The sequence below is a fragment of the Girardinichthys multiradiatus genome, chromosome 4 (assembly GCF_021462225.1).
Source record: "Girardinichthys multiradiatus isolate DD_20200921_A chromosome 4, DD_fGirMul_XY1, whole genome shotgun sequence".
Lineage (NCBI taxonomy): Eukaryota > Metazoa > Chordata > Actinopteri > Cyprinodontiformes > Goodeidae > Girardinichthys > Girardinichthys multiradiatus.
This window is the reverse complement of record NC_061797.1, coordinates 29,408,599-29,422,375: the sequence shown is the minus strand read 5'-3', so window position 1 is coordinate 29,422,375 and position 13,777 is coordinate 29,408,599. Positions and strand designations below refer to the sequence as shown.

Genomic DNA, 13,777 nt, shown 5'->3' with positions numbered 1-13,777 from the left:
ATGGGTTTTTCAGATCTTTAAGGCAACCTCTTTTCACCAGCTGATGGCGTCCCACTTCTCAAACATCTAAAATATCAGTGCTATAATTACCCTAAAGTCAAAAGACGTTTTTACTGAATATCTGTGGCTCAGTGGGAATAGTAGTTGTTGTGGGTTTGATTCCAGCTTCCCTGTGCCACATGTTGATGTGCACTTTTCCTTTAGTCTAATTTCAGGAGTGCCAAAAAGCATAACCAAGATATCTGTAAGGGTGCACATTTAGGACACATTAATATAATTTAAAGTATGTGCTACATAGTCAAGAAGGTAAAGGCCATTTTAACAAGAAATAAGAGATTTTATTTGGCTTAATACAAACCTTATTATTGTAGTTAAATGTTAGCAGGAGCAAGGATGGAAGAAAAACAGTAAACTTTATTCTTTAGTTTAAAAAAACAAAGTCACAACCTGACAAACTTTGTAAGAACGGCGTTACATTAAATCAACAATGTCAACATCTTTCTGAATTTAAAGCCATACAAAAAAACAGTGCAATACCTCACAGAAATCATTAATGCTTGAAATGCTGACTCAAACAGTTTGAACTGGAGCAACATTAGCAGATGCTAAACTGTACGGGTTTCAGTGCATCGGAAACAATCACAGATAAAATTTCAGCTATTAAAACCTAGTAAGAGGTTCTAGTTCTTGCTTCGGTTTCTGTGAAAAGAAGGAGATAAAAATTAAAATGATCCAATGCAGTTTTGGCTCTGGCTTTTATAAAACTGCTTTAAATGTGAATTTAAGATAAAACTTTCCCTTCCCCCAACTTCTGCAGATCTCATGTTTCTATTCATTGATGAAACCACAAATCCAAAATGACAGCCTGTTTATTTACGTTTTCAATGAATTTGATTAATCAGTTTGTTGATTTGGCGTAAAAACAACATTTAAAGCAGTCCAGGCAGCACCTGACAGTAAGACTGAATCATTTAGTCAAACTCCCAGAATACACCTAGAGTACCATTCAGCACAAGAGAAACTGATCATTCTGAGCTGGTTGTGAGAAGTTTAGAGCCTATTTTGAATTCACACAATCTGCTTTTGACCATTTGAGTGCTGCAGACGCTTTCAACTCATTTGAACAAAGCAAAAGTTCCCAGGTTTGTTCCATTTGCTATAACTGCGTTGCCTAGCAAAACTTTTCATATCTCAAACGTTTTCAAATTGTTCACATTAAAACCCCAAACTTCAGTGTGCTTTATTGACATTTTATGTGTTATCGACCCACACAAAGTGTGACGTCCATTTGTATTTAGCTCCTGTCAGTCACCACTAGAGGTATGCATGTAGAACCATCTTTCAATGTAGTTACAGCTGCAAGTGTTTCGGGGTATGTTTCACACATGTAGAGACTGAAATTTCCACCCATTCTTCTTTGCAAAATACCTCAAACTCTGTCAGATTGGATTTAGTGACTCTCAAATGAATTTAGGTCTGAACTTTGACTAGGCCATTCTAACACATGAATATGCTTTGATGTAAACCATTGTATTGTAGCCTAGGCTGTATGTTTAGGGTTACCATCCTGCTAAAAGGTGAACCCCTACCCTAGTCCCAAGTGTTTTGCAGCCTCTAACAACTTTACTCCCAAGATTGTCCTGTATTTATCTCCATCCATCTTCCTATCATCGTCGTGATGCTGCCAATAGCATATTTCACAGATGCCTGATATTATGACATTGTATTACAAGTGTAGTTACCTATATGGACATATCGAGAGACTGCTCCACTGATCCCCCCAGCTGCTGCAAGGCAGCACGGAGTCCAGCCTTCAGCTCTGAGTAGTTTGGTTCCTCTGTGTACTGCAAAGCCATCACTGCTGTCAGGAAGGTCTGAATGGCGCCTACACGATAAAACACACACAGATGTCACCAAACAGCTGGCCATCACAGCTGGGGCAGGTTACAGAAAAACTCATTTTAACTCACCTGAAACTTTTTTCTTCCCAAAGCAGTGGTTCAGCAGGGCTTTCACATCATCCATATACCTGGCAAAATATATATATTTTTCTAAGTTTTATGTTTGTTGTTTTTAATCAAAGTTAAGCTTCAGAGTTAGATGGGGATTTGCTCTCCCTTTACCTCTGTTTCTGGGTGGCCACCTGCTCCGGCTGAGTTAGTTCGGACCACGGCAGCGTCCCTGTGTGCAACATAAGCATGCAGTAACCCAGAGACTGCAAGTCACTGCGGCGAGACGGGGCTGAAAAACAGGAACATAAACATTATACCTTCATTCATGCAAATAACCCAGCATGCCTCGGGTGCAGAAATAAGCCTGTTTTTAGGTTGTTAAGGAGTCTGCACAACATCACAATCATATTAATGAGGAAAACCACATCTATGTGATTATGTTTGCCAAATGGCCAGATGGAGTGTGGGTGCAGAGCTGGAGGAAGGAAAATAAATCTGGCAATGTATTAATATTCCAGTGCGCTAAAAGGAGGAAAGTCTCTACCTGGATTCAGTGGATCAGTATGAGGCTTTTTTTCCCCTTACATTACATTTTTTTGGGCAAAAAAACAAAGAATGATACAAGATACAAGAATAGCACACAGAGAAAGAGATTTTCACTCCCGACTGAGAAAATGAGGTTGTGATTTTTACAGCTCCACACATATAGTCAGTCATATAACAGAAGGAGAAAGATATAAGATCAACAAGATACCTCTATCAATGAGCTTTTAGACTGGCTTCAGATAGGGCACTTCTCAAATGTTATTCGGAGGATATTCTTGGATCAGTATTTATGTTTGATATTTATTTTTCTTGTGAAGTGGTGTAGTACTATGAAGCAATAGAAAAATACTTCAAAATCTTTCCAATGATATAGCAGGTCTGTGGTTGCATCTTGGAGATGCAGGTAATGAACCACGTAGACCTGAGCAGTGCATGTTTAGGTAATGTCAGATTTAAGGGATATAGTGGAGGAAATAGAAAGAAAATAAATAATAAAGGAAATATGGCAGGAAGAGAGAGGACACAAGGAAGGAAGCGAGCGAACGAACGAACGAACGAACGAAAGAAAGAAAGAAAGAAAGAAAGAAAGGCACAGAAGAAAAGGCCTCCCGCCTTTTCTTCTGGGCCTTTCTTTCGTTACATGTTCGTTAAAATGAAGAACATGTAGGGTAGCGCGCAAAGAAGTAAAGACACAGAGGATCCAAAAATGAAGAAATGAACAAAAAAGACAAGGAAGGAGGTAAAGACCCAACTTTTTGTTAAAGGAAAGTCCAAAACTACCAATATTTCTTCTGATCTTTTTCCATATTTCTCAAGACCACATAGGGAGTAAGAAAACACACCTGCTCCCTTGTGTGCATCCAGGCTGATGAACTCCATGGCGCCCTCATGTGGCATTCTGCTGGCTTCACGGTATTCCACATGCTGGCCTCCTGGACAGTACCTGAAGGCATGGCAGTATCCTACCAGGTACACCTACCAACACACAATACACGGGTCAGCACGACCACACACCACTTATTGGACGCTGAAAAGGTGATCCCTGCAAAAAACCTAATGTGATGTTAAAATAAAAACAAAATGTGACAGAACCTTATTTTGCACATCTTTAAATATTGAAAACATTTTTGTATTTTGTAACATAAAAAATAAAATGTTCTGGCTGTTAAGGGAAATGTGTCAGAATTATCAACATATTTTAGAGAAAAGAGTCAAGCTAAAAACAGAGCTTTGTTTCACAATTTACAAAAAACAGAAATCAGAAAAAAAGCCACAAAAATGGCTGAATCTGTTAAAACAGCACTTTGGTTTTGTTTTATACTCGAAAAAAAAAAAAAATCAGGTTATCTGTTTGGTCTTGGGAATTATGTCATATTTGTTTGGTTTTGTCCCTCATGCTTTCTTTTACCTGTGATTTCTGTCCAGGTTTGATGTAGATGTTCTCTGCACTAATGTCAGCATGAACGTACTCGTTTGAATGGATGAACTCCAGCACATCCAGCTGAAAGCGAGCAGACATGTCACATTTTACCAACATTGCTTGTTTTACTGAGTGGATGAAGACCGTTTTCACCGAGCAGGACCGGACTCACTATCCTACAGGCGAGCTGAAGGACGGCCTTCTCAGAGAGAAGCTCGTTTTCTTCCTCTATGACTGACTGCAGGGAGCGGCCCATGTTGGGGAAAATCAGAAACCTATAATTCAGGATGAAGAAATATGCGATTCAGTGTGAAATGCTGAGACATAAGGGGAGAATATTTAGACTGAATTCACACCTGTATGAGTCTGCATGAAGACCAAAACCAACGCAGGAGGGGATCCCCAAAAAATCCATCTTTTTCTGCTTGATCCACTTTTCCACTACAAACACAACAAGACTTAGAACGAAGATGATGGTTCAGTCACCTTTAACTATTTGTTTTTAGCCTAATCATGCATGAAGATTAAACATGTGTTGAACTGGACTGATGAGTGCTGCTGCCAGCTTTGTCTTTTACCGATCACAATGATGCATGTGTCTACTGTAAAACAATCCTGCCACACCTGTTTATATGGACACAAACTGTAGGGGCAACATAATAAATCTGCCATCAACTCATAATAAATTCCCACCAGATGTAGATTTAGCAGCTCTTTGCAGGAAGTTCTGCTCAGTGAAGATTCTCCCATCTTTAGCTCCCTAAAATTTAGAAAATACGTTGGATTACAGGGAATCTGCGCTGAAATAAGAACATTAAAGAAAATGTAGAGCAAAACAAGAATGCTGAGAATTTAACATAATTACTTTTACTATTAAAACTGTAGTGAGTACAAAGAACTCTTCCGTTATGAATAGAGGAATAGGAAAACATGTTTGCACTGACCTGCTTGAGGACGTGATCTGCTTCTTTTGAATTGGGTTGAGCAACTGAAAAATAAATATTAGTAAATGTCACCGATATCAAGCTTTATTTTCATGCTTTCTATGTCAGTCCAGAATCAAATGCAGATTAAAAATCTGCTTGTGGTGAAAAACTGCAGGAACTGTAAGAATCAAATTTAAAAGAAGCCAAAATAAATAGTTAACACAACAATTAACTATAAGTGTTTTAAGCACTGACGGGGTGTGATGAAAAGGACCAGACAATTATAAATAGTTCAGCTCTTTCCTGTTTAATTCTACATTAAATAATTCAAACTCTAATAAATGTTTTTCTTCTGCTAAATTAAGTATTTTGTTAAATGTCCAACTGTAAATCTTTACAGATATTAACACATTTATTGGCACCCCTTGTAAAGATATGTAGATACTAGTGCTGGGGTCTGACATAAGAAATTCTAATTAATTAGAATCTTTGTAATTAATTAATGAATTTTGATTAATCACATTTTTTTAGTCAAATACCAATATATGTATAGTATAAAGTTATATTTGAATAACGTTTTTTTTTTATTGCAGTAAATTTAGATAAATGACTGAATCAGTAAATAGATGCAGTGGTTCATTCAACCAACAGATCCAGATAACGTTATATTCAAGATGTCTCATGGCAAGAAAACCAGCAGCTTTACACATCGTCCTCTTCTAAATCAAGCAAAAAAAGTTTAATAACAACAGAACAGAGTCAGTTTTACATTCAGTTTTAAGTGTTCTCTGTGTCACTTTTTACAATCACTGCATTTAGGGGAAATTAGATTTTTAGATGCTTTACATATAGAATATTTCTCTTAAAACCTCACCCTTCAGTCTGAATCAAGAAGCAATAAAGTAAAAACAGAAAAACCAGCTGGCAAAGCAACACAAACACAAGTTCAGCTTTTTCCTCTTAACTTATCAGAAGTCTCATTCCACCACAGATGTTCTCTGGCTTCAGATTTTAAATGTTGGGCCTCTGTAGTACCAATTATTTCTAACAAAATCATCAGTGGCAAAATTATTTGTATCCCTAACAGCCTTTTCAAAATAAATGTAAATTAGAAAGTATTTTTAACATTTATACTTTTTTAAGTTACTTTGTTTCCTGAGGTATAACTATGATGTAACACATTGGCCCATTTCTTTTGGACTGGACAAGGACCCATTTTAGTTTTCATAGCATAATAATACAGATGGCAAGGGAGGTCACCCAAATCTCTAAGCTTATAGTTAACTGAGAATGGTGGCAAAAAGTGGCATCTTGTGTTCACCTACAACCTACAAGAGACCACCTACATGCCAACAGGTTGTTTAGGAGTCTCTTACCATCACAAACGTAAACATGTGAAGTTTGCTTAACTGGAACTGGGTGCTTTGGTCGTTTGAGATGAAGATTTAGCTTTTTGGTAACGTGCAGTCCAGGAGGGAGTGACGTGAAACAAAGAATGAATATGTGGAAATGCACCTCATGCCCTCTGTTATGCATGGTGGAGGGTCTGTGATGTTGTGAGCCTTCTTATCTGCATGGCGTCATAAACTCTTATGCAGTAATAGTACTTTTTAAATAACAATCTGGTACACAAAAATTGTCTCAGAAATGGTTCAGCAGACAGATAAGCATCTCAATCCCCAGACCTAATTCCTGTAGGACACCTGTAGGATGAGCTGAGGAGAAACATTGCTTTTGTCAAAAATAATTATTATTGACACACTAAGTAGATGTACTGAAATAAAAGTTGGATAATTTTGCAATGTAAAATTTAAGGTTTTTTACAAATCTTTATTTGGGGCAGCAACAAATTTGTTCATATCTCACAGTACAAGAAAAGAAAGACTATTCAACTCCTTATACATTTTTTCTTTAATATTACGTTATCTTACCTTGGTACAGGAGCTCTGTCATGCTCTGACCAATCAGCTTCACCAGTTTCCACTTCTTGCCCGTGTTGTCAGTCAGTTCCTCCCCTTCCTGCAGCAGCTCCAGTGAGGACGCATGCTTCGCCTTCTTGGCTTTGCCCCCCCCTGTTACTGTATATTTATATATTTAAAACATAAAGATCATAAGGTTGGGAAACTATTATAGAAGAAAAAAAAATCAAAGTAACGTAGCAGTGAGCATCTTGCAACTTTATACCAAACTGGCAAATAAGGCAGATGGATTATGGACCCATGCACAACACGGAGAGAGAGATTAGGAACATGTCTCTCCATAAAAGTCTCCACTTGTGTTTTTCATTAGTTAGGCAGAAAACACATAAGAGTAGTAGCTGTGCCATAGCAAATACAAACTGTTTAACCTGAGAATAAGAAAACAGAGATTTGTAATAAATGATTATTATGAAAAAATGTAAAAATACAAGAAAAATAAAAAATAAAGTAAATCATGTTTAAAACTAGAATATGCACATGTGACATACTGTGCTTTCTTTTAATAAAGTGCCCTTAATTTTTTTTCGTTATTCTAATCTTTACTACATCCTTTCTTTATAATCTTGGCATTTTAGAATCAATACATCAGAGAAAACAGTGTTTACCCTTAAAAGAGCTGCACAACATGCAACTGCTCCACCTGCCAAAACAGTAAATACCACAAACAAAACCCGCACAGGACAAAATAAAACTACTGGCCATGTTTAACTGTTTGATGGCAGTTGTATGGAAGTAAAGGGTGCAGCTCACCCTTCGGAGAAAACTTGAAGCGTTCCACCTTTGATGCGTCTGTTGTCCCAGCTGTTTGATGAGACGGGGTCTCTACCTCTTCAGCTCCCTTCTTAGCAGGGCTTGAGAGTTTGGCCTTTCCCCTGACTGGACAGATTAAAGAGCTTCGTAGTATCTATGAGCTGTCTGCATATGACTGTACAGTACCTTGCAAAAGTACTTTTGTTACAGCTGCAAACTTCAATGTGGATCTCAAGGGATTTTACGTGACCGAGCAACACAAAGTAGGGCATGGAAATGATACATATTTTTCAAAAATATTTAGAAATCTAAAAAGTGCGGTGTGTATTTGCATTCAGCCTCCAAAGCCCACCTATCGCTGCAGTTACAGCTGTAAGCCTTGAGGGGAATGTGTCTAACCAGCATTGGACATCTTGGGACTGAGATTTCTGCCCATTGTTCAGCTGGAAGGTAGGCCTTGTGCACCCTCTTGCAGCTCTTCTTCCAGGATTGCCCTGTATTGAACCCATCCTCTCATCTATTCTAACCAGCTCACCATCACCACAGCATGATGCTGCCACCACCATGTTTCACTGTGGGTGATATTCTGTTAGTTTTCTGTGGTTTTTCCCATAGTGCTTTGCTCATAAGCCATAGAGTTTACATTTAGTCTCATCTGACCAGCAAACCTTCTTCCACAAGTCTGCTGTTTATCCTACATGGCTTGGGGCAAACAGTAAACAGAACTGCTTAAGGTTCCTTTCAACAATGACTTTCTTCTTTCAAGTCTTTCCTAAAGGCCATTTCTGTGAACTGCACTACTCATAGTTGTCCAGTCATTTTTTTTCCCATCTGAGCGGTGCATCTCTGGTAGCTCCAGAGGTGATATGGGCCTCTTGATTGTTGCCCTGCTTGTCCAATTAAATTGGCAGCCATGTTTTTGGGCTTTCCATTTTCAGATGACGTGCGGACCATGCTCCATGAGATGTTAAAAGCTTGGGATGTTTTTTTTATAGCTAAACCCTGCTTTAATCGTCTCCATTACTTTTTGCCTGACCTGTCTGATGTAATCCTTGGTCTGCATGATGTTGTTTGTTTTCTAATCTTTTCTAATAAACCTCTGACTCTTTCACAGAACAGTTGGACTTATACTGAGGATAAATTACACACTGGTAGACCGTTTAAAAGGCAGCTGTTGGCACTGGATTTTATTTATGGATATGAAATCAAAGGGGGCTTAACAACCATCACACTTTTCCGATTTATATTTTGAAAACCATAATTTTTCTTTCCCAGTGAAGTTCGGTTTCTTTGTGTTGGTCTATCACCTACTTGTCAACAAAATACATAGAAGTTTGTATTTATAATGAGACAAAATGTGAAAATGTTTAAGGGGAACGAATACTTTTGAAAGGTGATCTATGTGTATAAACAAATGAGTCAAGCAGATTGTTTTCAGCTTACCTGCTTGCGGAGATTTTACAGAAGGAGGTGATGAAGTCTCAGAAGTTGGTTTTACCTCTAATTTAGCTTTGACCGTGCTGGTTTGCTTCTTTGGACTCCCAGCACCCTTAACTGTTGATGCAAACCAAAGATGTTCAATTTCAAGACCAAAAGCTTTCATTTTGCCCTCCTTCTCCACTGGATCAGAAAGTGCTGCTTCATTTACCTTCGGTCTCGTCAGTTTTGACAGGAGATGAAGGTACAATACGTTGAGCCGCACCCTGGATGTTGAATTTAACAGTTTTCTCCAGCTGCAGTGAGTTACGGGTCTTTCGCAGAGCAGGGCGAGGTGAAACTGGAGATTTACAGACCTGGGCTGCAGAATGATAATATGTAGAACCCTAAAAACTCTTACATTTACAGGCAACACTAACTAGTTTAGGAAAAAGAAACAGAAAAAAAAACTGTCAGCTCACAGGTCAAAGTTGAAGCAGGGCTTGTGTTATTTACAGCTGCTGTTGTTTCGTCCTTTAAAGAGGCAGCTGAACTAATAAATCCAGCTTCATCAGCAGAGCAGGGGAGTTTCTCCCCACAGGAGGGGCAAAACCTGAAATCAGGCTGCAGCTTCGTCCCACACTGGGGGCAAAAATGGAAAGGCATCCTGGAGGAGCGAACACACACATCATCTACCTTTAGAACCATGCAGACATTGAGCTTCACCGATAAACCAACAAATATGTAGCTGTTATTGTACAAAACATGATGCTTTGCTGCACGAATATCTGACGATATTTAAGCCTTTATGTCTACATCTGTTTGTTTTTTTTCCTTCTGATTTATCAAAAAAATTTACTTTTCCAGTAAAAGCTTTGAGTTCAAAATTGGAAACAAAATGAGGCAGGAATCTCAAAACAAACATCTAATATAAAGATTTCTGAGATATATCATTTTGGCCAGTTTATTGCACTGTAATCGTTGTTGAGGGAGAAATGATTATACATCATGAAACTTCAATTAATTTTAAACAAAGAATTTGGTGCTGAAGTTATGTTGGATTCTCTCTAATCCCCTATATTATAAAAGTATTTACATACAATATTTGAAGTACTTGTTCTTTAACAAGTTACAGAGAAGCAAAATACTTTTGTGAACACAATTCTAGCTGAGGTCATTTTCACTTAATCGAGATCCCGGCACTGATCCGGCTTTTAAATATAGTTCACACATTTTTAAAGGTGTTGAGCTTGAAACCACTCCAGAAGCTTAATATTAACCGGCTCAAACGTGGTCCGTTCCCAGACCACGTTTGATTTGTTTGCCCAACATTGTCCTGTTGAGACATCCTCCGTTGTCCAAGTTTCTACTCTCTAGCTGTTGATTTGAGATGAAGTCAAGAAATTGAGTTAATCCTCTTTATTACTCCACCTACATTGTAAAACATATCAGTTCTAGAGGTAGCTGATCCCAAGCATGTTGCTACCACCACTGTGCGTCACAGTAAGTACAGTGTTCTTAGGACAGAAAGCCTCACCTTGACTGATCCAAACATATTCCTTGTCATTCTGATCAAATATCACAATCATTTTCTTGTCAGACCATAAACATTTTATCCAGAAGACTTTTGACCTTTTCATTATCATGTGGGGAGCTGCAAATTAAGAACAGGATCAAAAGTGTCAATTTTAAACCAGAGGCATCCTTCTCGGTTAGCATCCTCTTAGTCCATGTTAGTAACTTGGTTCACTGTCGACATGGACCGTGGTGTTCTTTCATTGGAGGTCAAAGTTTGGTCAAATGAGCAAACCTTTGGTGTCACCACAAGACCATGATGCCCAACACATCTAAACTGGTTTCAAAACAGATAAAGCCTGCTAACATTAGGCCGCTAGAAGGAAATATGGATATGGGTCGGATGTGTGACCCTGTAAGTATCATTTAGAGTGTGTGAGAGAAAATCCAGTTAAATTCAAACTTGTGCACCCAATTTTTGTTTTTATATATTATATTAAATATTTTGTTATACAATTAGTCAAACCAGAAAACAAGAACATTGTAAATGCATCATATATTTGGTGACTAAAAATGGCACATTTAAAATGATGATATTAAGTAATAACAGTCATCACAATGTGAATAATCATCTGGGCTTCACTTTCAGGATGATGTCAATAAATTTAATCTTTAATCTGAATCACCTGCACAGAATATCCTCCACCCAGGTTTGGGTCTAAGAAAAGATAAAAGAGGTTTGAGAAGAGAAACAACCAAAAGCGAAATATAATATTCATTTTCATTGTATTTTCTTAAATAATGTAATATTTGCCAGAACTAACAGCACTAACCGCACACAGTGTTAACTATACGATACATAAAAAAAGGAAAATTTTAAAGTTAAAAAAACACCCCAAAACCAAAAGCCGTGCGTCTTTAGATCAAATTATTTCACAATATTTCCTGTTTTACCCAGGCAAATTGTCAGCTAGGCTAACAAACATTGAAAAAGACAAGGCTAAACATAAGTCTGTAACTCCAACTCTCTGCCCAGTTTAACCTCTAACATATTATAACTGCTTATCACTGACTAAAACTGTCTCATTACACTTGTAAATAAATATTTCAGATACCTTTAAACAAAAATTCCACCGCTCTGTTTGGGTTCGCTTGGAATTCTTCTTCACGGGATAAAAAGTCATGCAGTTGGAACGGTGGAGCTGATATGGTGCCCCCTGCAGGGCTGTACTGAAGATATAGGCAAGCTGTAGTATACAGGGGTTGGACAATGAAACTGAAACACCTGGTTTTAGACCACAATAATTTATTAGTATGGTGTAGGGCCTCCTTTTGCGGCCAATACAGCGTCAATTCGTCTTGGGAATGACATATACAAGTCCTACACAGTGGTCAGAGGGATTTTAAGCCATTCTTCTTGCAGGATAGTGGCCAGGTCACTACGTGATACTGGTGGAGGAAAACGTTTCCTGACTCGCTCCTCCAAAACACCCCAAAGTGGCTCAATAATATTTAGATCTGGTGACTGTGCAGGCCACGGGAGATGTTCAACTTCACTTTCATGTTCATCAAACCAATCTTTCACCAGTCTTGCTGTGTGTATTGGTGCATTGTCATCCTGATACACGGCACCGCCTTCAATGTTTGAACCATTGGATGCACATGGTCCTCAAGAATGGTTCGGTAGTCCTTGGCAGTGACGCGCCCATCTAGCACAAGTATTGGGCCAAGGGAATGCCATGATATGGCAGCCCAAACCATCACTGATCCACCCCCATGCTTCACTCTGGGCATGCAACAGTCTGGGTGGTACGCTTCTTTGGGGCTTCTCCACACCGTAACTCTCCCGGATGTGGGGAAAACAGTAAAGGTGAACTCATCAGAGAACAATACACGTTTCACATTGTCCACAGCCCAAGATTTGCGCTCCTTGCACCATTGAAACCGACGTTTGGCATTGGCATAAGTGACCAAAGGTTTGGCTATAGCAGCCCGGCCGTGTATATTGACCCTGTGGAGCTCCTGACGGACAGTTCTGGTGGAAACAGGAGAGTTGAGGTGCACATTTAATTCTGCCGTGATTTGGGCAGCCGTGGTTTTATGGTTTTTGGATACAATCCGGGTTAGCACCCAAACATCCCTTTCAGACAGCTTCCTCTTGCATCCACAGTTAATCCTGTTGGATGTGGTTCGTCCTTCTTGGAGGTATGCTGACATTACCCTGGATACCGTGGCTCTTGATACATCACAAAGACTTGCTGTCTTGGTCACAGATGCGCCAGCAAGACGTGCACCAACAATTTGTCTTCTTTTGAACTCTGGTATGTCACCCATAATGTTGTGTACATTTCAATATTTTGAGCAAAACTGTGCTCTTACCCTGCTAATTGAACCTTCACACTCTGCTCTTACTGGTGCAATGTGCAATAAATGAAGACTGGCTACCAGGCTGGTCCAATTTAACCATGAAACCTCCCACACTAAAATGACAAGTGTTTCACTTTCATTGTCCAACCCCTGTAGCTGTCATTGTTTAACCCTGCTGCTGTGTTCGTTTCGGCTAAAACTCATAATGTTCCCGCTCAGGGAACATTGTACGTGATTATTTATCCACAGTAATAAATATATTATCATCTAATGTTGATCTGGATCTTTTTAATCAACTGCAGCTCTTTTGAACATTACTAGTTTTGAACTTGTATTTGACATACAAAAAAAGTGTTTAAAAATGTAAGTGATGCTCAAACTAATAGAATAACTTTTATTTCCATATCTATATTAGGAGCATTACTATTCCATTTTCTAAATCATGACGTAAAGAAACTTTTATCCAAAATCTCTCCATACAGTAAGTGATAAAGAGAAAATAGGCTTTTTAATAAAATAGTCTGTATTTTCTTCACAAACTGAAGCAAATAAAAAAAAAATTTTAATGTTTGTTTTGCCTCAGAAACAGCATGTTTTATGTCACCCCACATGTTTTCTCCTGGATTAAATTGGCCACTCCATAGTGTCAATCTTCTTGGTCTGGAGGCCCAGATGCTTCCCGCTTACTGGTTCTTTTAGGATTATTTTAATGAAACACCTATTTCACGGGCATTCCCTCTTGAGCATGAAGTAACGTGACCTCTCCAAATGGTTTGAGGTCTTCAAACTGCTCCATGATCTGGTACACAATAAATAGGAACAATACCATAGTATGAGAAGCATCTCCATATCATGCTTCTCAGTGTACTGTGGCTTTAATTCAGTGTGAGGTTCAACTCACACTAA

General features: G+C 38.6%; 1 protein-coding gene across 2 annotated transcripts; it reads right to left on the bottom strand.

Moving 5' to 3' along the window:
• Positions 1-316: 316 nt before the first annotated feature.
• vrk3 (VRK serine/threonine kinase 3) lies at positions 317-11,709 on the bottom strand. 2 transcript variants are annotated; one of them, XM_047364201.1, is made up of 17 exons: positions 11,620-11,703; positions 11,191-11,222; positions 9,472-9,656; positions 9,222-9,371; positions 9,017-9,127; positions 7,574-7,699; positions 6,776-6,922; positions 4,863-4,906; positions 4,612-4,678; positions 4,275-4,359; positions 4,091-4,193; positions 3,907-3,999; positions 3,341-3,473; positions 2,124-2,241; positions 1,971-2,029; positions 1,743-1,885; positions 317-699 (listed from the first exon to the last, which is right to left on the bottom strand). In XM_047364201.1, the coding sequence occupies exons 1-16, from the start codon at positions 11,686-11,688 to the stop codon at positions 1,743-1,745; spliced, it is 1,665 nt and encodes a 554-aa protein (XP_047220157.1). In that variant the 5' UTR covers positions 11,689-11,703; the 3' UTR covers positions 317-699. The 2 variants fall into 2 exon arrangements, with proteins under 2 accessions (XP_047220157.1, XP_047220158.1); XM_047364202.1 differs by lacking the exon at positions 11,191-11,222 and having other exon boundaries at positions 11,620-11,709.
• Between the last annotated feature and the right edge of the window lie 2,068 nt (positions 11,710-13,777).